The 25,183-nt window shown below is 42.9% G+C and overlaps 2 protein-coding genes and 1 long non-coding RNA gene across 3 annotated transcripts; 1 reads left to right on the plus strand and 2 right to left on the minus strand.

The window, feature by feature from the left end:
- Positions 1-277: 277 nt before the first annotated feature.
- On the minus strand, positions 278-9,491 carry LOC116508979 (glutathione S-transferase Mu 1-like). Its single transcript, XM_032217849.1, has 8 exons — positions 9,044-9,491; positions 6,835-6,910; positions 2,644-2,708; positions 2,425-2,506; positions 2,229-2,329; positions 1,357-1,452; positions 1,168-1,278; positions 278-532 (listed from the first exon to the last, which is right to left on the minus strand). The coding sequence occupies exons 1-8, from the start codon at positions 9,077-9,079 to the stop codon at positions 437-439; spliced, it is 663 nt and encodes a 220-aa protein (XP_032073740.1). The 5' UTR covers positions 9,080-9,491; the 3' UTR covers positions 278-436.
- On the plus strand, positions 9,075-18,371 carry LOC116508981. Its single transcript, XR_004255449.1, has 3 exons — positions 9,075-9,160; positions 14,669-14,736; positions 17,111-18,371. It is a non-coding gene; the product is annotated as an uncharacterized LOC116508981 (long non-coding RNA).
- LOC116508978 (glutathione S-transferase 2-like) lies at positions 13,959-24,265 on the minus strand. Its single transcript, XM_032217848.1, has 9 exons — positions 23,359-24,265; positions 21,409-21,484; positions 18,662-18,709; positions 17,276-17,340; positions 16,268-16,349; positions 16,071-16,171; positions 15,361-15,456; positions 15,156-15,266; positions 13,959-14,760 (listed from the first exon to the last, which is right to left on the minus strand). The coding sequence occupies exons 1-9, from the start codon at positions 23,392-23,394 to the stop codon at positions 14,665-14,667; spliced, it is 711 nt and encodes a 236-aa protein (XP_032073739.1). The 5' UTR covers positions 23,395-24,265; the 3' UTR covers positions 13,959-14,664.
- Between the last annotated feature and the right edge of the window lie 918 nt (positions 24,266-25,183).

Below are 25,183 nucleotides of genomic sequence, written 5' to 3' on the forward strand. Positions count from 1 at the left end.
ATGTTCATCTAACTTATTATTTAGTTTAATCGACATTATTTAAATATTTCTTATATGTAATGGAAAATAAAATTAGTAGCCTTTTATATTTCTTCTGTGCTGTTCTCATTTTAGCCAAAGGTCAACAGCCAATCAGCTTTGAGCACATGTGAAAGCATTTCTTCATAGATAAAGGCATATTCATGTGAATTACCTTAAAACAGAGATAAAACAGGAGGTGTGAGAGACTACAAGTCAAAAGGATGTGACAGTGTAGCAAACAGGACAACATCACAAAGTAATTCCAAGATACTTTATTGAGCACTATTGCTTTCCAAATACCTAAATATCACAATTCTACAGAACGACCATTCTTTTTCTTATCAACTCCACCCAAGACAAGAATGGAGAAAGGGGGGGTGGGGGAATATCTCATCCAGCACAAAGATTTCTTTCTTTATGTTTTCTTGTTACACCATTTGGCCATCTTATTGTTAATTGGAGTTTTCATGAAGCGGCTGGAACTCATGTAAGCAGCAATTTTCTCCAGGGCCTGAGGATGCAGACAAAAGAAATATTTAGGAGATTGAGAGAAGCTGCTAGTAGGCTAAAAGCTCAAGCAGGCATACTCCTACCAACCACCCAATAAACCCACCATCAGGGCAACCACACTCATTTCTTCTACATTAAAAATACATTCTAGATGAAACCACATTAATGGAGTACCCTCCCCATGCCTTTTCCCTTCAACCTCTGCTGCCATGCCTAGTTGGGGAAAGATGATGAGGATGAAATCCAAAAATATCTGAAATCATCAATTAGGACAGGGGTACCCAATCCACGGGGCCACAGAAATGACGGGTGAGCACGAGCGCATCCCCACTTGTGCAAGCAGACAGTGAGCAGTGCACATGCACTCCAAATGGAGCCGCACACATCCCCTCTCCCACCTCCAAAGCCAGTATGGAAGGGAATCTACCACCAAGTCTTATGGTGTTTGTTTCATATACTACACGGACAGTAGCTCATACCATAAGGATGGCATTTTTCATATATTTCTGCCCATTCCAATTTGGGTATCTAGCCAACAGATAAACGTTGTGGCTTAATCTGTCAGTTCCTGCCAAAACCCAGTAAACTAAGTCACATGATCCACAAGCCAGCAAATTTCATGAAGCCAAAGCTAACCTCAAAACGGGTCAGAAAATCTTGAAGGTTCTTGAATTGATCAAGGCACTTGGGTTCAAACATGCAGTTTTGATCAAGTACATCATACATGAGAAAGTCAACAAATGTGATCTGGGGAAAAAAATCAGTAGTGAGTCACCAGAAAGATCAGACCTGCCCAAGGATACCCAGGTATGGCTATGTACGTACCTTATCCCCAGCAAACCACTTTCTATCCCCCAAAAACTGGGAGAAGAGTTTGAGTTTCCCTGGTAATTGCTCCAAATATCCAGGCTTCAGTTTCTCCTGCAAAACAAGCAAGAAAAAAAACTGAATTGAAACCATTGCTTGTTTCTACTCAACAGTTATGGAATTTGACATGCTCCATCCAAGAGGCATCAGAGGAAGCCAAAGTTACTCCTTACATTCTGATGGCATTACAGAAATACTGAACTATTTGACAATTCCTTTGGGTCACATAAAATATATTCCTTCCAGTTCAATCACTATAGCAGTATGTGTAATGTGAGCAGGAAGGATTAAAATAAATTGTTTTATGACCAGCAAACATAACTCATATCTATTCAGCAATTGTACAGAAAAGTGAAGGGAAATTCCTTTGCATTTTAACTTTGAGAGAGCTAGTTGACATGTTTATTATTTGGAGCATTATGCCCACACACAACACAATTCCCCATTGCAAATATACACATGTTGATTTCAAATATCAGCAGATATCTAAGTTTAACATGGAACTGCATGCAAAGTTCAATATCATGAACTGGAAGGTTCATATCTGGAGGTTTCACATGTAGACTTTTCCAAATTACTTAATGCCTGAATATAGGCAATAGCCCTTAAAAAATCTTCTCCATCTTGATTCCTAGAAAATTGGCACAGGTATTAACAGATGTTTACACATCACTTTTACACACTTGCCACAAGAAACTTTTAGTGACACACCCAGGAACTATGATTTCTGTGTTATAAGTGGATCCAATCTTTAGTTTGTACAGCATTACATGGCATCATTTCTTTATTCCAGTTTACTAGAAAATGGAAATGAAGGTGAATCAACTCACAAAGTCAGGATTGTAGCAAATCATCACCAAGCCCATACGGAAATCCATCACTTGATTCTCCAGCATGTCCACTCTGTTAAGTTCTTCCTCGGTTTTGCCACCTGCAGATAGTATAGAAAAAGATGAGAAATGCTGGGCAGCAAAAACAGGTCTTAATCAGCCAATTCACCCTCCAAAAGAGCTCAGGTATACTTACAAAGATCGTGCTTGCGTGCGATGTACCTGATAATAGCATTACTCTGTGTCAATTTGGTCTTGCCATCAATTAAGTATGGAAGCTGGAAAGTAAACAGAATGAACTGCTTAAGAACACATCTTTGCCCTGTTAGGTTTTCACATGATTGCTCTCTATCTAATTGTCCTTCAGCATTATGGAAAGATATTCTTCCCAACCATTATACATACAGTTACTTACATTAGGGAAGTCCAGCCCCAATTTTTCTTTTTCATTGATCCATTGACTTTTATCATAATCCGGAGCTGGTAGAAAATGGGAGATAGAAAGTTCAGACAGCCAGAAAATTTAAATAAGATATAAACTGCTGACCTTTCACTAGACAAAGCAATCCATTTTAGGAAATGCCAAAAAGTGCATGCTTCTTCTGACCCAGTTGTAGCAAGTACCATATCAAATGCTGGCAAGTTTACCTCTATCATTTAATGACTGGCTGCATGATAAGCATAGCTTGGCTGCTGAATTAATCCAATTTTTGAAGTTTGTCCATTGCACTGAACTATAAAGTAACTAAATGGGCTAGGTTTATAGAACACATCAAATCACAAAACAAAAATTAACAGAGGTAAGCAAGGCAAGCTTAGCATGCTGTTAACAGCCATTAAGCCTTTAACCTGGTTAAATAATATTGTGAGACTTCTGTGGGTCATCTGAATTCTTGGTTTCATACCAAGAATATTCCCCAGAACATCACATAACATTCTACAAATTATTTCAAGGAAACAATTTGGCAAGATCAAGCCACATGAAGAAATCATTCTCCCCACTTACAGCAAAATATAGAGCTTAGGCCAGAGATATTTTTATTGGGTATCCTTCCAAAAAAATATAAAAAAGAAGATACATATTTGATTATGCATGTAACTACGGCAGCGAGAATTCTATTTGCACAGAATTGGAAATCAGGTAAGATACCAACAGAAGAAGAGATAATAATAAAATTTTTAGATTGTGCAGGTTAACTTTGAGAATAAAGTATAAAGAGGAATCGGTGTACTTCAAGACATGGGGAAGATTTTATGATTGATTAGAGAAAAGAATTTAGAAAAGAAAGCAAGAGAGAGATATAGAACTCAAATAAGACACTATTAAATGGAAAGGGGGGAAGAGGGTGGGAAATGGAAAAGAAAGTATTAATATATAAGTATATGTTCAAAAATGAGATATAGAGAAAAAAATAGTTAGGACATGATAATGAAGAAAAGGGAATAGGAAAGGATAAGTATAAAATTATAACAGGGTTTGCAGGAAAACCATCCTGAAAATACACCAGCTTAGAGTTGAAAAGAGATAACCACAACAACAGAAAAGGAAAGGAAAAGAGGATTAGAGGAGAGAGGAAAGGGAAGGAAGAAAGAGGAAAGGAGAGGAAGGAGGGAAGGGATAGAAAGAGAAGGAGAGAGTAGGAGGGGGAAAAGGAAGAGAGGAGCAGGGGAGAGGTAAGGGAAGAAGGAAAGGGAGAGGAGAGGAGGAAGGAGGAAAGTAGAGAAGGGAGGGCGGGTGAAAAGAAAAGTAAAAATAGAGTTGTGTATGGGATGGCAAGCAAAGCAACCCAGAATGTATATTTTAACCTTTTATATGGAAAAACAAATATGTAAAAATAATAAAGATAAATAAGAACAATATGTTCTTATGCCGCCCCGAGTCCTTCGGGAGTGGGTGGCATACAAAACCAATAAACTAACTAAACTAACTATGAGAATGTATACCTGTAACTATATATAAGAGAATAATAATTAAAAAACTTTTTAAAAAAAAGAAATCATCCTCTCCATCTGAATAAATGGAAAATCCGATAAATATTTGGCACAATAAATAAATAGAGTGGTTTATTTCTCAGATTTAAATGTTGTCCTATTTGAAGAAGAGAATTTGGTGCTGATATAATATGAGGTGGCTACCAGCAGGATCAGCATCCTCAGAACTGCTGCTGTGGTCATATGATCCCCATCAACCCAATTTCTTCCTACCAGCTTCCCAGGCTTCCCTATTGATTTGTGGGAATATGTCAGAGAAGATTGTAAATGAGGATCATGTGGCCACAAAAGCAGTGCTGAATAACAGCAGCACAGCAGTACCAAATGACAAGAACTTTCCAGAATTTAATTCCCACTGGAGTGATGTGTCCCAGCATTCTGTAAGTTGGCTCAATTGAGATACCTTGGTTGAAAAAGTGTTTGCCTTATGATGGACCATTTTGGCCACTTAAAAGTTACAGACAGTAAAGTTTTAGTAGTATATGGATATACATGTTTATATACTAATACCTAATTCAATGCAAATATTAGCCAGGTTATGACCAACTATGACTATTGCCTAACAAACCATACCAGGAGCCTATCGAAAACTAATTCTACACATTCATTAGATGGCGATCCGGGAGCTACAATCCAATAATGGAATGAGGGACCGAGGTGGACAACACCACAGCTATAAACTAATTCCAAATGCCAACCCTTTGTACTGTTTTCCTATAAATTAAAAACTAATCTTTCTCAGATGTGTAAGGACAACATTGTATACAAAAGGGGAGGGGGGAGGGGGCACCTCAAGCTATCAGAGTATCCTGTAACACCAAAATCTCTCCCACATGTTTAATACCTATTTTACTAATGTTGACCTGAAAGTAACTTGTGAATAAAACTAAGAAATCTTACAGAGCAGTGCATGGGCATAAATATAAAAGAGCAGGGTTAGAGGGAACTGGGTGCCTGGATATCCAGATAGAGAGATCAAGAATCAGCAGAGATAAATGGAGATATCCTGCTGGATTAGAAGCCTGCAATTGTAGTGATAAAGATTATGCAACATCCTTGACTTGAACTTTCATTAGAAGAGCACTATTATACTTCATAGGACTTGCCTAAAGCCAACCCAAGAGAACTGAAATGTGCAATGCTGAACAAAATTATTATTTAATAATGTCTGCGATTTTTGGCAGCAAATAGATAAAAAGATAGGTATATTAGAATCATTTACTGATAAGCACCCACTCATTGTGACTCAGAGGTCTCCCTAATGAGATGACAGTCTGGATGAACCTAGTTCATAGGTTCTAGAACAGTGATGGGCAACCTTTTTGGTGTGGTGTGTCAAAAATCGGCAAAAAATCGAGCATAACTCGCGTTGTGTGTCACTTCGACAAAAACATAATTTTGCGCAATTTATAGTTTAAACTACAAAAATGTATAATTGCAATATATAATTGTATTTAATAAACCAAAAACAAATTATTTAACATACCTGCTTAGTAACTTCTTTGTTCATCAGTCGATTTCGTATGTTGCCCTTGATATTATTGAACTTGTTTGGGGTGCCGTGAACCAGGGCTGTGGAGTCGGCTGCTTCCAGCTCCACGTCCTCATCAACATGCCGCTCCAGCCCGCCCCTGCTATGAATATTCCTAGTGACGCGAGGCCGAAGAATATGAATATTCATAGCGGGGGCGGGCCGGAGCGGCATGTTGATGAGGACGTGGAGCTGGAAGCAGCAGACTCCACAGCCCTGCCGTGAACTGAGATAAGTGAGGGGGAGGGCGAATTCTTTAACTAACCAGGAGTAGACTCTCTGTGCCGGCCTGACTGGAGAGAGGCGCGCACTGTTCCCGTGCTCCTCTCCTGCGGGTCCTCCCTCGCCGCGCTGATGACGTGTGTGCGCACGGCACGCACGCCTTACCAGCAGCCCCTGCGCTCAGAAAGGGGCGGCGGCGATACAGTAAGTGAGTGTGGGCGGGGGAGATCACACATCCCGCCCCCCCCTTCCTCCAGCACAGATTCTTTCATCCTCGGCGGCCGTGCAGGAGCCGAGGATGAATCGCATGAAATCCTGTGCGTGTCACCCCAAATGGCTACGCGTGTCAGCACTGACACGCGTGTCATAGGTTCGCCATCACTGTTCTAGAATCTAGTTTATTCCAAAATAAGGAGCTGCCTGAGATGATGAATGGATATAAGGAGCCTGTTGTTATATAAAGGAAAATTAGCTTAAGTTAATGGCTTTGGAAAGAGGCCCATCATATTGCACTAGAGAGATCATCTGGAAAAGCTCCAATACAACAGTTGTATAACAGCCCAGCCTTCAATGAACAGCTCCATCTAATTATTGTGTGCACCATCCTATCTTAGGTAACTTAAGGAATGTTTAAATAATTTATTCTGCTTCTCTTCTACTCTAACCTTTTATACATTTGTGTAGAGCAAGAACACATTCCCCACATTCTTGGGAATACTCAAAAGCTAGAAACAAATAAGAGGTTTTTTTAATGAAGAGCTGAGCTAATATTTACATTCAACAAGTTATATTCACAGAAGAAAAAGCGGGGGGGGGAGGAGAGGACTTCGGTGCAAATGAAACTCGGCAAGGCATACAAACCTTCTCCACAGCTGTATAACTTATCTTCGTAAGGTGTTCCTGTATATTCAAGCAGCAATCGAATGCTATGGGCAAGCTGTAAAGAAAACAAGCAAACCAGCCATCAGATGGGTGGGGTAGTTTTTCACAAGATGTGTGAAGAGATCTGATGAGAACCCATTGAGGTAAACAGGGCCAAGAAATGGAAACAGAGATTTCAAGAATGCTCTTTATTCTTACTGGGTAGAATGACAGGCCAGACACAGTGGCTCAGTGGCTAAAATGCTAAGCTTATTGATCAGAAAGGTCAGCAGTTCGAATCCCTAGCACCGCATAATGGAGTGAGCTCTCGTTACTTGTCCCAGCTTCTGTCAACCTAGCAGTTCTAAAGCATGTAAAAATGCAAGTAGAAAAATAGGAACCATCTTGGTGGGAAGGTAACGGCGTTCTCTGCGCCTTCAGCATTAAGTCATGCCGGCCACATGACCAAGGAGACATCTTTGGACAGCACTGAATCTTTGGCCTTGAAATGGAGATGAGCCCCACCCCCTAGAGTCAGGAACAACTAGCACATATTGCTAGGGGAACCCTTTACCTTTACCTAGAATGACAGGCACTTTGAAACCCTCTATCAAGAGCTCCTCACTACCCATCCCATCCCAAGCAAAATCAAGGGAGGGTTATTTCAAGTTTCTTCTCAATTTCTTCTTGGGACTGAACTCCTCCCACAATGATTTGCACATTCCTTCCTCTTTGCCAAGACCAGATCTATATGATTTAACACTTGGTAACTAGCAAAAGATCCCCTCGAGAAAGAGGCAGTTCAAAACTATGAAGGTGTACTTATGTTTGGTAGAAGAAAAACATATATTCAGTGTTCCCCAACCAGCACACGGTTCCTGCAATTTGCTAAGCAACCTGCTCCTTTTAACTTTAACATTAAAACAATTCCTGTTCTCCTTACCCAGCATAGCCAGGCAGAATGACTGAAACTGCAGTCCAACCTATTTGGAGGACCCCCATTGAGGCTGGATAAACTACTAGAGCCACTTGAAGAGAAAACTCTGCTACTTAAATCCTGTTCATGGTTCTTTGAGCTCCTTCAATATTTTCCAGCGCTTGCAGCAACAACTTATTTTTCTTTATCAATATAATTATAGGGGGAAACCAAGGGGAGAAATGGTTCAGGCTTATATATATTCTCCAATTTCATCAGTACAAGTGAGATTTCTGTTCCACACCCATTTTAAACACATAGTAATCACTCATTTTTAATCAATTCCATTGTATCCACACATAGACAGGGGTAGCAACTCCTTTGGACCGGGAGCCACACTAAAAGTCCTTCTTGGGTAGGGGAATTTCTTTTGTGAATAAATAACAAAGGAAAGGATTTCCTACTGGATTTGAAGCTGTGATCTTGGAAGGCAGGAGGTAACACTCAGTCTCTGGAAGGTTGTTTCTTTATTCAATTTATTGAACTGACGTTTCCCACCCTTTATCTATGGGGACAGGAAAAAGAGGAGATATTCCTCCAGGAATGACCACCTGATTTCATTGTGAGACCCACGTCACGTGGCAGGGGAAATGTGCAGCGCCACCTTGAAAACGTTAAACCTGCTTTAACCGTGAACTTACCCATCTTCCCCTCTGCAGCGCAATTCCGGCAACGTTTATTTAGATCCAACTGCCAATTTTACTCAATAGGTCGGGCACACCCCCTCTCCTCCCCCGAGACAAAGAAGGGGTCCCCGCTGAAAGAGGAAAGTGAACTCCTTTCGGGCCACGAGATCACTGTCTGGAGGCGCAGGAGATCGAAGCAGGCCTCAGCCGCCCCCCCCCCGCCGCCCCCGCGAAACAAATGCCCGCGTGCAGGACAAGCCCAGCTGATTTTGCAAGCAGCCAAGGCTGGCAACGGCCCCGCCGAGAACCTGAGAAGTCAGGAGAAGCCCGCGGAACCGCCGCCTCTCCTTCCATTCGCCCGCAGGCAGAGAAAGGCCTTACTGGGGCGCGGGGTGGGTGGATGGGAATCTCCCCGCCTTTTCAAACAGCCGCTTCGAGCATCCAGCAAGGAGAGGCGGCCGGTTTCCTGCACGCCTCGGCTGCAACCTGGAGCCCTGCCGGCATCGTTGGTGGCAACAGCGAGAGAAGAGAAGCAGCAGGTCCCGCACGGCGCACGGCGCCCGGGGAAAGCAAACCCAGCGCCGGTTTTCTTGCCCGAGCAACTCACCCCTCTAATGTCCCAGTAGCCCAGAATCATCGTCATGGCGCTTGCAGCTCCTCGGCTCTGTCGCTCACACGTCGGACTCTCCGCTTCGCGGGACACTGGACTCTGCAACCTAAAGAGGTAGACTCCGTCTGGGAGGGGCTTCAGAAAATGCTAAAGCGCCGCCTTGATTGCCAAAACTGACAGCGGGAGTTCGGGGGGGGGGGGTGTTTCTCCAAAGTGGGGCGCGGTGGGGTGGGCCGGCAACCCAATACCAGAAGTGTTAATTGCAACTTGGCAACTGCTCTTTTGGCCGCCAGCGGCCCCTTCGGAAGAGCGCCTTTTTTTTTTCTTTTTTGCTGCGTTTGGGATGTGTGTTTGGGTGGAATTTGAACGGTTCTTCTGAAATTTGCCCTCTTAAATCCAGTTAGAACTGGCATCGGTAGAGGCCCTTTGCAGGTCTGGTTGTGCCTGTAGAGATTAACCAAATAGCGCTAAGGGCTTCTGAAACTGTTAATGGTTTGCTTAAGGCGAAGTCCAAGTGCAGGGACCGAGAAGAACTTTGAGCGGGGGCGGGGGGTGTATGTGAATTCAGTGCGAAATGCAGAGCAAGCGATTGGTGCGCGCGTTGGCTTCGGAGCAGACTTTACCGAGTGAAAGGTGAGACCGGGATCCGCAGAAGCGACCGTCCAATAGTCTCTCTCCCTGCCTAAACAGTTTTGCTTTATGTTATTTTAACCGTGATTTCTGGCTGAAAATAGCAAAGGATGAAAAGCAGAAAAGTTTGGTGGCCCTAAGCCTGACTGAATCACAGGTTTTGAAATTTGTCTGCAGGGATGACGATGGTGTGACTGTGATCTAATACAAAGTACATAGAGAGCACTGCACACCAGAACAGCTAGACACAAGAACAGTCCTCCCCCCAACACCATCACTCTGCTAAACAAATAATTCCCTCAACACTTAAACTATTTACTAAGTCTGCATTACTATTAATCTTCTCATCTCCTCCCACTTATGACTGTATGTCTGTAACTTTGTTGCTTGTATCCTTGCGATTTATATTTCCTAGTATGATTTGACTGCATATTTGTACCCTATGACTATCTTTAAGTTGTACCTTATGATTCTTGATGAATGTATCTTGTCTTTTTATGTACACTGAGAGCATATGCACCAAAGACAAATTCCTTGTGTGTCCAATCACACTTGGCCAATAAAGAATTCTATTCCATTCCATTCTACAAAGTACAAAGGAGAATATTTTTAGCTAAGGGTTGACATGAGGGGTCCTTGGTGCTTTCTGAGCTGGTCTGTTTTCTTGCAGACATTTCATTACCCAAACTAGGTAACATCATCAGTACTACCTAGTTTGGGTAATGAAAGTCTGCAAGAAAACAAGCCAGCTCAGACAGCACCAAACACCCTTCATGGTCTGTTCTAAATACCATCCATGTTTATGTATATTTGGTGCCATGGTGGTCTAGTGGTGAAGATGCTGGCCTCCCACTTGAGAGTTCAATTAGTTGAGAGTTCAATCCTAGGTAGCAGCAGATGGGTGCTAAGAAAAAATGATCTGCTGTGAAGGTCACTTAGGGTCAGGAAGGGAATCCAGCCAGTAAATGCTTACCTCCGTCAGTTAGCCTGACTGTACCCCAAATTTAATAGACTACAGGGTTATAAAAAGGGAGTATATTTTTAATGCACATTAAAAAGAAGAAGCAGAACTTCAATTGTACCATTGTAGCCATTATCTTGACTTTTCTTTTGCATAGCCTGTAGACATGCTTGACTGTTGAGCTGCATTTTCTAAATCGGAGTTGCTAGGTGTTGCCCTTTAATGTGACACTTTAAATAAAGGATATTTTCAAAATTGTTTTTACAGTATCTCATTTTCCCACATCTGCATGATTCTACTTGCATAATAGCAGCTGAAATGGAATCATTGGTCCTTTGTTCTATCTTTTCATTTTTGATCCAGATGTCTGTACAGTAGAACTCTGGACTGTACAAGTTCTAACACTTCTAAGACTTCACATGATCTTTATTCTATATCTCTGTTAATGCAGCCTAGGTTGTTGGCTTTTTTGACAGCTGACACACTGCTGGGATGCCCACTCGGACTCCAGGATCCCTCTTGCAGTTACTACTATTGAACCAGGTGCCACCTATTTGATACCAGTGTGTTTGGTGTTTCTTGCTTAAATGTAGAACCTTCACTTTTCTCACCTCTGAATTTCATTTTGTTAGATAGGGCCCAGTGTTCAAGTCTGTCAAGATCCTTCTGTATCTCGAGCCTGTCTTCTGGAGTGTTGGCTCTTCCTGCCAGCTTGGTGTCACCTGCAAATTTGATTTCCCAATCTCTCCTCTCATCTAAATTGTTTATGAAGATATTGAGGAGTATTAGGCTAGGACAGAGTGTTCTTTGAACTGGTGTGGTTTTTAGTTCTTCTATGACAACCTTTCCCTATTCACAGGCACAGTCTGCCAGCAGTGTTGGTGAACAGTATAAAGTGCTGTTCACCACTTTATACAATGTCGCACATGATTACAGCGAGGCTCATTATTTCACCATCTTTTGGCACAGAGCCAAATATATAACGGACTAAAAAGAACAAGCGAAATGCAAAAAAAGGGAGAGGGATGGAGACAGAGAGAGGAAAGGAAGGAAGGAAGGAAGGAAGGAAGGAAGGAAGGAAGGAAGGAAGGAAAGACAAAACCAAATGATTTTAACTGTTTGTGACAATTCTAGAATACATTATGGGGAAAAAATTATCTGCAATTAGAAGAAATAATTGTTTGGGGTTAGGAGGGGGGGAGATACTCTCTGCTATATTGAATTTGAAACTGCCGGTAGAGTCTATAAATCATATTCAACTATGCATCTAATTTACCATGGTAGATATGTACCAGCATCAGAAGCAGATGCTGTATCCCAAACAGCTTTATAACATGCGCTCCCCAAATTGTGTGTGTGTGTGCGCGCGCATGTGCATTTTATAGTCTTTGGGAGAGGTTTCAGATTTCTCAATCCCTGTGAAAAAATTGTAAATCACCCCCTCAGTTTTCCCATTATGGAATCCAAGGACTAGCTACCCACTAGCTAGTTATGCTGTTATGAAATTAGCAATCCTACTGTGGATCCCAGTTTTCCAATGTTGGAGGCTGTTCTTGATCAGAAGAGACTGAGGGGGCGAGTGGACCAACAGGTGAGGGGGGTTAGCTTTCTCACCTGGCTCTGCTGCCATTACTTTCTTGCAGTTCATCAGCCAACAAGATGAACACCCCCACCCTCATTAGAGTATTACAACAGGAATAAGAAGTGTCTGGTTACAGATTTTTCCCTGATCCATCTAGACTAGTTGGTTTGCCTCTCCTTCCACACCCATTTGGGCCCCTCCCAGCTTAAAATAATCTATCTATCATCTATCTATCAACAGCTGTGGGTGGATATGCATGTTCCAGCATAACTCTGAAACACCTCCAGCAATTCAACCAAACTTGGTACACAGATCACTTACTCTCTGGAAACAAATACTGTGGGGGTAAGACACCCCTAAAATCGCTCAGGGTGTGTGTTAAGATACAGCCTGTTGTGTCTTAAAATGACTTCTACTGTACAGCACAGTGAAGTTGCCATGGTAATGGCTTCACAGTACTCCACAAGGGGGCTCCCTCTGGTAAGGGGGTAAATCCAACATTAGAAATTACGTTTGGTCTGGATATTTTCCCCCTATAAATAAATACCTGGACAACACCGGGTTATCAACTAGTGAGAAATAAAAGAAGCATTCTGTGATGGAGAGGACCTGATTCACTGCCTTAAAGAGGCCAGCAGAGTTCATAATCCCTGCATTGCAACATCATTGGTTCAGTCCTGGGGAACTCTCAGTGTATGCCAAAGGGGCTTCAAAGTGAACATGCAGTGGCAGCTACTTTGCATGGCACAGCTGCTATTTGCTCAGCTCTGGCACATGCTGGGCAGCCTTCAGAATGGGAATCTCCCATTAGTGCCCCCTGCTGTAGCTGCCCACTTTCAGAGGCCTTGGCCCATCTGCACTAAAGGCCTTCCAGGGCCGATGGCTTCTTTGGTTGCGGAAGAACCTGATGTGCCAACTGTGCAGCTCTTTAGATAGCAGAGTAAACGAGGGCTGACAATTGGAGGCCATGCATCAATAGGCAGCGGAGCCTCCCTTTCCCCTCCCCTCTTGTTCTGAAGCTTCAACTGGTCTAGCAAATCCAATTCTTTGCTTCTTATCTCTCAGTAGAACAAAGGCAAGGTGGGATTGATGCTACTTTGTCAATATGCCCTTTCTCTTGTCCAAGCTGCCTGGTTTTTTTGCTTCCCTTTTCTGCACAGAGAGAAGAGGGCCATTTTCCTTTGTTGCAAGAATCAGGGCAGCTGGCGGGGTGGGGTGGGGTGGGGGAGTGAGGCTTTCTCCTTTTCTCAGTGCTTCTGAGTTCATAAGTGAAGACAGATGGCTTTTATTAAACTGTAGAGGCTGGGAAATCAAAACCAGTAGTATGAAATATTAGTCTAAAGAAAAGAAGGACTCTGCGGACTTGATAGCAGTATTCCAGTATTTGAGCTGCCACAAAGAGGAGGGAGTCAGCTTGTTTTCCAAAGCTCCAGAAGGCAAGACAAGAAACAATGGATGGAAACTAGTCAAGGAGAGAAGCAACTTGGAATTAAGGCGAAACTTCCTAGCAGTGAGAACAATGAAGCAGTGAAATGGCTTGCCTTCAGAAGTTGTGAATGCTCCAACACTGGAGGTTTTTAAGAATGGACAATCACTTGTCTGAAATGGAATAGGGCCGTGATGGTGAACCTCTCTGCATGCATGGCCAAAGTGGCACACGAAGCCATGTCACCCGGCATGCGTGGCCTTGCCTGTTTGTTTTCTGGGTTTCTGACATGCATGCACATGTGATGATCAGCTGTCCTCGTGCACGGCAGTGCTGAAAACCTGTGTGCGCATGTGTGCCAGCCAGCTGATTGTCTGATGCGCATGCCAGAAGTTCAGTTTTTCTGGAGCACGATCCCTTCATGTGTGTGGCAGTGCTAAAAAAATTGGTCTGTGCATGCATGCCAGCCAACTGATTGCCGGGTGCGCATGTGCGCTAGAACCTGGAAGTTTGGCTTTTCCGGAGCGCGGCCCCAATGAGCACTCACGTGTACATGTGATGTCTCTGTGCAACCTTTTTAGCACTGATGGCCGAAAAGGTTCGCCATCACTGGTATAGGGTCTCCTACTTGAGCAGGGGGTTGGACTAGATGACCTCCAAGGTACCTTCCAGCTCTATTCTGATTGAAAATGCTCCTCATGAACTTAATCTGCCTTTCCCCTATTGAAAGAAGCAGAGTTCTCAGGAAAAAGACATGGGGTAACATAGTTTGTTACCTAAGCACCATTTAGGATCTATAAAAAGTAACCTCCTTTGCTGCAACATTGGAGCCCAAATTTAAAGTGGGGAAACAGGCCAAAGAGGGATTAAGAAACAGACTCGGGTTTTTTTCCAGTTTCTTATATTCTTTATTAGGTGAATGCATGCCATAATCAAGTTTGGAAATATGGAGGACTAATGAAGATCCCTCTTTCATATGGCAGTTCCAGTTGTTCCTCTCCTGAAACTTGTGGTCTCTTCTAGATTTTGTTGCCACCCCACGTGGCACAACTCCAAAAGATTGGACTTCTGATGCAGCGATTTGATTTCAGGTAGGGAGCAATCATCTCCAAGGCCTACCGAGAAAGCCAAAAGAAGGTTATTTGTCATTGCCTAGTGTTGCCATTACACAGCACAATAGCCTAAGCCAGAACAAAACTACAAATTTCTGTTTAGTATCTGAAAAGCTATATTGCTCTTGCTTTCAATTGGCAATGTGTTTGCAATATGGGAGAGCTGGAAGGAATATAGGTTGCTCCATTTTTCTATAGATCCCGATACATATTCCCAGTTTCTCCTCCTTAAACTGCTGCATGCTGACTTTGCGGCAAAGATCCTGGCTTACATGCCATATGAACACTATTAGATTCACACCTTGGCTTTATTGGGATGAAAATCATATTCACTTTACTACTGCAAACTTTCAGTAATTATTGGTAGAGATTCATGTATAAAGCAAAAGGCATTTCACCTCAAAGCGATGTAGGAACTCCTTCAGATTTGGGAACTGATCCAAGCAGTTTGGGTCCAGCATTTGATGTACATCTAACGCATCATAAGCAATGAAATCTATGTAGGTGAGCTAGAAAAATTAACAGCGGGAAAATATTTTTAAACGGAAGAATAAAATGTGCCAAGTAGCATAGTTTGATGTAAATTGCCTTGAACATAAATACCTTTCTTCCTATAAACCACTGCCTGTCCCCCAGAAATTGAGAGAACAGCTTGAGTTTCCCAGGTAGTGATTCCAAATAGCCAGGCTTTAGTTTTTCCTGCAAAAAGAGATGATTATATAGAGCCTGGCTTCTAGACAAATTGTTGTGAAACTTTGAACTTAGCAATTTCCCATTTTCCTTTTTTGTTCCTTCCCCTCAGCTCAATCACTCATGCAGAACTTTTCTCTCTCCTTCCTACCTAGCAATAGAGGACTGAATTAATCTATCCCAGAGATGGCTAACCTTTTCCGGACTGAGTGACCAAAGCCCCCACAAATGCGCATACGCGAACCCCCAAAATGCAATGTGGGTGTGGCCTTATGCATGCACCCTGCCTCCCATGCATGCATCCCCACACATGTCCTGTGCATGCATGCACATCCCCATGCATGCCACGCTCCTCCCACATACATGCAGATGCCTTCCACACACACACTACCCCTGCGCATTTGTGGCAGAGACCCAAAGACCAGCTGGCCACCAGGAGGTGCACACGAATGTGTGGCAGAGCTCAACTGGGGCAACGGCTTGTGTGCCATCTCTGGCGTATGTGCCATAGGTTCACCATCACGGCTCTATCCACTCACTCCAAAACAAGCCCAAGCTGATCTTCAGACCACCTGTTACAGTCTGATAGCATTTTGAAGGAAGACAGAAAGCACAACACTCACAAAATCCGGACTGTAACACAAGTGTGCAAAGCTCACACGGAAATCCATGAGGTGGTTCTCCAGTATGTCCATACTGATTGTTTCGTCTTCAGTTTCACCACCTGTGGCAACACAAAGTCCTACAGAACTAAGAATCTGCAATTATTTGAAGGAAATCATTTTTAAAGCAAGATTGAAGGGGAGTCTGAACCACTTACACATCTTGTGCTTGCGTGCAATGTATCGCAGGATGGCGTTGCTTTGGGAAATCTTTCTGTCACCATCAATAAGGTAGGGGAGCTAGGGAGAAAGGAAAAGAAGAAGAGTAAAGATGCAAAGATATTATGAATGATTACGTCGTCCAAACGTGACCCTTGAACAGTTCTTAAACTCTAGAATGAATCAAGAGGAGGATTTTTTGAGTGGCTTGAATTCGTGTTTTTATGATCACACATTGCTTAGGATACAACACTTTTGCACAGAGTTGTCAGAGGCCACAATAGTAACTTTTGGCTTCTGGCAAGACTAAATGGAAATATCCAATTATTTCTCCCATTCTAATTCATTCTGCTCTCCTGAGACATTCTTTTCGCATATAGCATTCCCAATTTATTCCCAGTCCTTTCATCTTTTTCCATTCAGAATTTGAGTACACTTAAACTTCCAGCTATTTCTACAGTATTTTGCTTTGAAACGTCTCAGCCTGTTCATTTGTTTGTAATTCTGCTCAGGTGAAACACTAGGATTTGGGGTCCCAAGGTCAATCATGTTCAGGGGTGGGTTCCTGCTGCCAGTTTGGCACACCAAAAAAATGTGTGCACACGCACTCATTTCCCTTGCGTGCACGTGAGCATTTGCACCTAAAAAGGACTGCGCATGCACACATTAGAAAAGGGGGGAAAAGAAAATTTGGCAATGAAAATCAAGATTGCGCTGACTACAATAGAACCGGTTCAGGGACGTGGCGGGCCAAGTTATTACCTACTTGTCCGAACCTGTAAGAATCCACCTCTGATCACGTTGATTTTTTTTCTTGTCCCACCTTCCCTCTGCAATTATAGACCGTGGTTGCAATCAAGCAGACTTCAGTCAAGATATTTTGCCTGCCTTGACTGCCTCTACAACATCTCAGGACTCTTTCCTCATTGCAGTAACAGTAACTTGAGCCACCATCCCCTCTCAACCCATAGGAATATACCGCTGTTTATTTCACAACTGCTACATACATTTGGGAAGTCCAAGCCCAGCTTCTCCTTCACACTCGTCCATTCAGACTCTTCCATATTAGAAACTGTAAGCAGATACATGCGTTGTTAAGGCAAATCCATTTAAATAGATTGGGCAAAATGGAGGTTTTGTGGTTACAACAACAGCAAATATATGACACATTGTTTTGACATCCCTACAGCAAAATGCGATTACAGCAGATTCCATCGAAGGTTATTCTCATTTAAGGTTGATTTGTCAATTGTTTGATTCCATTATTACATCTCTCACACTGCTCTGCCTCCCCTCCACAAAAGGACTGTTTGCCTTGACCTGGGAAAGGGGAAGAGGGGGAAGGGGGAAGAGCAGCCCCAGAGAGGAAACTCCACACGGAACACTCCCTCCCTCCCTCTCTCTTACTCCCTTCCCTTCCTCCGATTGGCTCCTGAGTCCAAAAACCCGGGATGAGCAGTATTTCGCCAAATGGCCCGTGATGAAGGTTCTGGGACTGAAGAGGCCAGGACAAACAGCTAGGGTCTTTTCAGCGGAGGACAAATGGTAGAGGTTAATGGCTGGGGGCGAAACCCTGGGGGCAAACAAGGGGCGGTGAAGGGTACAAGGCAAACAGTCCCACTCCATGCATCACTGACCTTTCCACCCAGCACATTGAATTCCTGGACATCCCAGCAGCTTTGGAACTGCAGAGGGCCTGTCCTGATTGCAGTTGGTCTTTCCATGCTGGGAATGGAATGCTTCCCATTTCTATTGAATCAGAGGTTAAGGCTGAAGCTGGCTAATCTGAAATAGTGTTCCTAGTATGGCTTCCTTGCTGACCAACCTGAAGTCCTTGTTTTACAGCAGATGAGGCTTAGGTCCTATCCACGCCTACTAATTAAAAGCTGGATAAAGCTTAGCTCCATTGCCTTTGTAGCTTCATGGCAGACAAATTCAATTATTAGGATCTTTCCAATATGGAAATATATGATCCATTGCCTTTACATCTGTCATACATTGCAGTTTATAGATGATTCCCTATTTTATTTGATAGCAGTGTTCCAATATTTAAGGGGTTGCCACAAAGAAGAGGGAGTCAGCCCATTCTCCAAAGCACCTGAAGGCAGGACAAGAAGCAATGCATGGAAACTAATTAAGGAGAGAAGCAACCCAGAACTAAGGAGAAATTTCCTGACTGAACAATTAATCAGTGGAGCAAGTTGCCTCCAGAAGTTGTGAATGCTCCAACACTGGAGGTTTTTAAAAAGAAATTGGACAACTGTTTGTCTGAAATAGTACAGGGTTTCCTGCCTGAGCAGGGGATTGGACTAGAAGACCTCCAAGGTCATTCCCAATTTTGTTATTCTGTATTCTGTAGTTAGAAAACTTTTTTGTTCCCATCCCATACTCACCAATGCCAATCTTTCCAACTTGTTCTGATTTCAGTTCATTGTTTTTCACTAGGATGAGATGCATTATGTTTATATTTAAATAACAATCATCAGCATTTAAATATGCACATTAAGATGCAATTGAATATATATTGTAGAATATAACTAATAGTTATATTAGATGAAACATTTGAGACGGTAAATATTATTTGAAGATGCAGATGCTAAAGCACTTGTAACCAAACGACATGCTGCATGTGATGATGGTTCCCCCCCCCCTTTTTTTGGGTCTTTTTGCCTTTTTTTAAAAAAAAAACCCTAGGTTATTGTGGTGTCTATTAAATATATAAGAGAGATACAGGGTGTGTGTATGGGGGGAAACGTAGTAGGGATGCACCTGTAATCAAATGACATACTGTATGGGATGATGGGTTTGTTTTTTCCCCTTTTTGTGTGTGTGTGTGGGGGGGGTTCCCTCTGCCTTTCTTTTTCCGTTGTTGTGTGATTGTGTTGTCTATGTAATAAAAATAAAATAAAATTTAATAAAAAAAGATGCAATTGTATACTTATCAATATATATGTATTTGTATTATATATACTATTTTGCAAATATTGAATAGACAGCTTAAAGAATATATAATGTACAAGCACTAAATGTACTTTTTGCATGCCTCTAAATACTATGATTTCACCCATTGTTTGTCCAGGATACAAATCTTTTCTAAAAATAAGACAACTCCCTCCCACAACTACTCTAACAATGGTCATTATTATTTATACATTTTCCCAGGAAGATGTCTTTACAAATAATACCTAACCAGGTGATTATGGTATCTTAAGTTGTCAACTTTGCTTGAAATTAAAAACCTAATTCTGTATTCATTTCACCTTCTTGGGCCAGCTTGAGGGGTGCAGGCAAGAAAAGTGATTCATCATGAATGGGTCAGAGAAAATCAATGCCTCATTGACAATCCTGGTCTAGAATATCTCTTCCAAAACGTTGCTAATTATTACCCTGATCAGTGAGTGTACAACTCATTACAAGAAGCTTTTTCTCTGGCTTTGTTGCCATCTCCTTTCAATATGTCACCAATCAGCAGAAGATATCTATCAATCAGATTACTGAAGCCAGAATGGCTTGGTTCTGTCTTTGAGATTCAAGCTTCTCTAAACTGGTTTTCTACAGCCTGCAACTCCCAAGAAAGAAATACAGTAAGATAAAGAACCTTATAGGAAAGCCACAGAAAGGAAGAAAACAGAACTTGTTGTGATGCTATATCTATATGCCCTGTTTCTCCTAAAATAAAACCTAACCGGAAAATAAGTCCTAGCATGATTTTTCAAGATGTTTGTAATATAAGCCCTACTCCCAAAATAAGCCCCAATAAAGATTGTCAGCCAGATGGATGCATTTAGTGCCATATTTTCTCCAAAATAAGACCCTAATCAGAAAATAACCCCAATGCATCTTTTGGAGAAAAAATTAATGTAAGATCCAGTCTTATTTTTAGGGAAATACAGTATATAAATTCTGTCCAGTAGAAATGAAACTCTAACTTGATCCAAGACAATCAACTTTCTCACTTAGAGTCAGGTGGAACATGATTGAAACTAGGAAATACAGGGAAACTGGCAAATAAGCACAAAGTTTCCTTATATTCTTTCCTAAGTGGCATGGATACTGGTGTGTTCTAGTCTCCCTCACCTTGTTGAAAACCTGAAGACATGAGAATTTGCAACAGGGAAAGGGGGGGGCACAATGGCAAAAATGCAGGTTACAAGTCAGCATACTTGCATTATTTGTTGGAATGCAAATAATAAGGCAAGTAATTGTGATGATGGCACAATCATTATTTTGAGAATAATGTAAATTACTGTACAAACTGCCTCCTAGAGAAAAATTGGATAGGAGTTGGTGACAGATATGAAAAGAACTCAGGAAACAAAATGTTAATGGGGAAAGGCAAAGGCAGGACAGAAATGATGGGTGGAGGACTGGGTAGGAATCAAAGAAGAGTGAGTAAGCTCTCCTTGAACCCCCAAACACATCTCCATTCACACATGCAGGTAATCCTCATTTAGCAACTGTTCACAGTTATAACAGTGATGAAAACTTAACTTTGCAATCAGTCCTTGCATTTACAAACTTTCACAGGTCTTTAAAGCAAAGGGGAGCTGAAGAAAGAGCATAAGAACAATCAAAATTTCCCTTAGCAACCAATTTTCTCACTGATTTGCCGGTCCCAATTGTGCAGTGCTTTTACAACAGAAAGGGTCAACTGACTTTGCCTCCCAGGGAATGAATGCCAAAGTTTTCACACCAGATTGAGGGCAAAAGAAGGGGATGACAGAGAATGAGGTGGCTGGATGGAGTCACTGAACCAGTAGGCATGAGCTTAAATGGACTCCAGAGGATGGTAGAGGACCAGAAGGCCTGGAAGAACATTGTCCATGAGGTCACAAAGGATCGGACATGACTTCGCAACTAACTACAACAATTTGTGTTACAGATAACAAGTAGCTTTTGTTTCTTCAGGCAACTCTAATACTTGAAAATTGGGTGCATTTCTTTGGGTGTTTGCTGAATTGTTAAAAATTTATTAGGTTAAAATCTGATAAGTCCAGACATATCCAATACTTGCTCAACATTTCTAAGCCTGGAAAGAGCCAACATGCCAGTTCAGAAAATACTCTGGTGAGCCCGCATTCTTCTCCCAGAAAGTTAGACAAGCCTTCTTGTAGTTCAAGACCTCTGTTTAGTTCCTTACCTTTTCCACCAACATAATGTTTCTCTTTATAGGGGGTCTTGGTATACTCTAAGAGCAGTCGAATGCAGTGAGCCAACTGTGGGAAAAGAATATCATGGTGAGACAATTCATTGATAATTGCCCCTAAGACAGCCTTATAAAAAACGGAAATAGTTCGATTAGTTTCCAATATCAAGGGAGGAGGAGCATGGGCTGCTTTGCGCCTGTGCTGCTGGTAATTTCTAACAAACACCTAAATTGCAGGATCCAATGTGGGTCAGTCAACAGGACCAAAGGTTTTGTCTTCCAAGCTTTCGGGCTTGAGCTGGAGCCCATCCAACATGAGTCCAAAAGCTCAGAAGACAAAACCTCTGATCCCAGTGACCATCCCAGATTGGATCCTGCAACATTATCCTGGGACACTTTCATCCATTATCTTCACCTTCATTTGTGAGACACTGAAATTGGCTGCTGTGAGCAGAAGAGAGAGAGAAGAGGTAGGTTGGTTTGGGAGCTGATGGCAGGAGCCTTTAATAGCAGCAATTTGCTCTGGTTTAGTGAAGCCAAATGATTGGCCAAAGAAAACAGGCAGATTTCCCAGTATTCCTCCCATCAAGGTTTCTCATCCTGACCTCATATTTGTGGTTGTCAGTGGTTGCTACCCTCAGGAGATTTGGGTATTGTCTTAACTCCTGGCAGTTTTCTTGCCAAGATTTCAGAAGTGGTTTGTCATTGCTTGCTTCCTAGGACTGAAAAGAAGTGGCTGGCCCAAAGTCATCTAGTCCAAAGGCAGGACTAGAACTCTTGGTCTCCTGATTCCTAGGCTGATCCTTTAATCACTACTGGTAGGCCTTAACCTATGACCATAACTGAGCCCCAAGTTTCCATTGCTAAGCAAGACAGTTGCGAAATGAATTTTACCCCATTTTACGACCTTTCTAGGGGACACAGGGCTCAGTGACCAAGACGCTGAGATTGTCATTTTAGAATGACAAATTGGTGGTTCAAATCCCTAATGCCGTGTAATGAAGTGAGCTCCCATTACTTGTCTCAGCTTCTGCCAACCTAGCAGTTCGAAAGCAAGTAAAAATGCAAGTAGAAAAATAGGGACCACTTTTGGTGGGAAGGTAACAGCATTCCGTGCGCCTTCGCCATTGAGTCATGCCGGCCACATGACCACAGAGACATGTTTGGACAGCGCTGGGTCTTCGCCTTGGAAACGGAGATGAGGAGTGCCCCCTAGAGTCAGAAATGACTAGCACGCTTGTGCAAGGGGAACTTTTACCTTTATCTTGCAACCTTTCTTGCTACAGTGGTTAAGTGACTCACTGCAGTTGTTAAGTAAATGGCAACTTGTCGAGTTGTTTTACATGCCAGTTGCCAAGTGTCCAAAGTTTTGGATCACGGAACCGCGGGGATGCTGCAGCCATCGTGTGAAAAAATCCCTTTTTCCCCCTCCAGTGCCCTTGTAACTATGAATGACCATTCAACAAACGGCTGTAAGTCGAGACCTGTACACCAAAATGGTCCCAGCTCCCCCACCACCACCACCGGTTGTGGAATGAATCCGAAGGGGGCGTGTGCCCTAGCCTTCAGCTCAGCCCTCTGCAACACGCCTCTTGCCTCAGCGGCTCTCTCCGCTTCGTTTTCTAGCGATGGCCGAAACCGTCGAGAAAACGCTGCGTGGCTTCCCCACCCCCACGCCTGCAGCCTCTCGGTCTCGGTCGCTCCGAAGGCGGAGAGCGCCGAGTCTTGGGCCGGAGCGAGGTACCGAGACAGGGAAGCTTTATCAATGGCCACCCCGCCTCCCTCTACGCCAGGGGTTCCCAAACGTGGCCACTTGAAGACTTGTGGACTTCAACTCCCAGAATTCTCTAGCCAGCTATGCTGGATGCAGAATTCTGGGAGTTGAAGTCCACAAGTCTTCAAGTTGCCAAATTTGAAGACCTCTCTTCTACGCTCATTATTTACCCCTCGGATATCCCAGTAGCCCAGCGTGGCTTCCATCTTCTCCGCTGGTGCTGTCTGACGTGCTCGGCTCTGCCTCCCGTCGCAAGCAGACCGGCAGATCACGAGAGCTGCTTTTATACTTCAGCGGAAGGATAGCCCAATGAGGGGAGGAGGTGGCGACTCCCACCACACAGGCAAAAGTGCTGATGGGAAAAGCCTTCCCCGAGGTGCGGACGACCAGGTGTCGGATTGCCAGTCCCCCTCCCCGCCCTTATTCGCCAAACCCGATTTCGCATCCGAACCATCAATCAGCTTCAAACAAATCCGTTTCTTCAGGTGACGGACGCAGTTCGTTTGAGCCAAAGGAGATCCACCCCCCAGATTAAAGAGACGCGTCTCGATGCCTTAACGGTTCGTTTCCGAAATTTTGAGCTTTGGGTTTATCCTGATCATCAATTATTCCTATTAAAAAAAAACCCAACTGGAGCTGCAAACGAAAGAAACGGGGGAGGGAGGGAGAGACTGCGTGAATGCAGTTTAGTTTTGATTTTTTTTAACCATCCCCCATCACCACTACAAGAGAGGACTAGCAGTGATTTAATTTGCACAAGGAAAACACTTGAAGCATGGTGGGATTCCAATATGTCAGATGTGCTCATTATTCATCCTGTCTGTAGATTAATGCAAAATATACCCAGCATGCATAACAGAAAAGGCTACAGATGATATGAAGTGCCCATAAGCAATGACCTATTTACACAGCAGTCCTTCTGCTGAAGGAGAATAGTTATTTTACAAAAAAGATAAACCCAGGTGGAATTTCACCTATGCTGTTTTGAAATACCATTGTGCATCCTGTCCAGCAGGATCTCGGAACGAATTCAGGGGTGGGGAGAGCCATGTTATTGTCTCATGATAAATATGATGAGCAAACAGCTTTAAGAACTGCAATAGTTTGAAAAAGTGTGCTTGAGCATTATCAATGTTACTTTTAAAAACGTATTATGAGCTACCCAGAGCGGCCGGGTGAGGGGGGCAATCACATGGATCGAAATAATATTATTAAAGTTTGTCCATGTTTTAATTCATTCACAACAGTCCACTCCTGTGTGACCTAGCTTCTGATCTTGATGGAGGGAGGGCTGGGAGAGATCTGTATTAGGTTGAGGTCATTCACAATGCAGGATAAAAAGTTAGTTAAGAGTGTAAGAAGCACCAATGTTTCCCCTCAAGAATGGATATATCCCAAAGACTACAGGAGAGGCACTACAATGTTAAAACTTGTTGAATGTTACTTCACCTTGGATCCAGTACCAAATTCTCTCAGATCAACACACACCATTCCATTCTGAATCCTGGTTAAAAATGTATCCAAGATCCATCTGAGCTGTTTGGTCTATATTCCTATGTTTTCCCAACATCTGGATCACATGACCTTGGGATCTACTTGGGCATCAGACATTAGGGGGAGCGATTAACTGATCAGCAGCTCTAGCTTAGCAGAAAGAACTGTCACCTGTTTGCTGATCAGAGACAAAAGACAACTTCATCCTCCTCTTTCAGCCCTGGACCCACATCCTTTTCCCTTTCCTTCATTGTCACAAAAAATGCTAGATTTTCCTGACTTTTCTGGGCTTGAAAGGATGATTGTGGTAATTATGTCTTGGGACTCTTTTACCTATTCATGCCAGCATGTTGCAGTAAGAGAATCCCAAGAGGTGTGATTTACAAAGCTCTCAATCTGAAGCACACAATCCAGGTCTACATGGAGGGAAGCATACACTGGGCTACCTCAAGGTTCCATCTTGGGCCCTGTGAGATGGGTTTAGCTGAGAGAGGGTGACTG

Source organism: Thamnophis elegans, chromosome 5, assembly GCF_009769535.1.
Source record: "Thamnophis elegans isolate rThaEle1 chromosome 5, rThaEle1.pri, whole genome shotgun sequence".
NCBI classification, from domain to species: domain Eukaryota; kingdom Metazoa; phylum Chordata; class Lepidosauria; order Squamata; family Colubridae; genus Thamnophis; species Thamnophis elegans.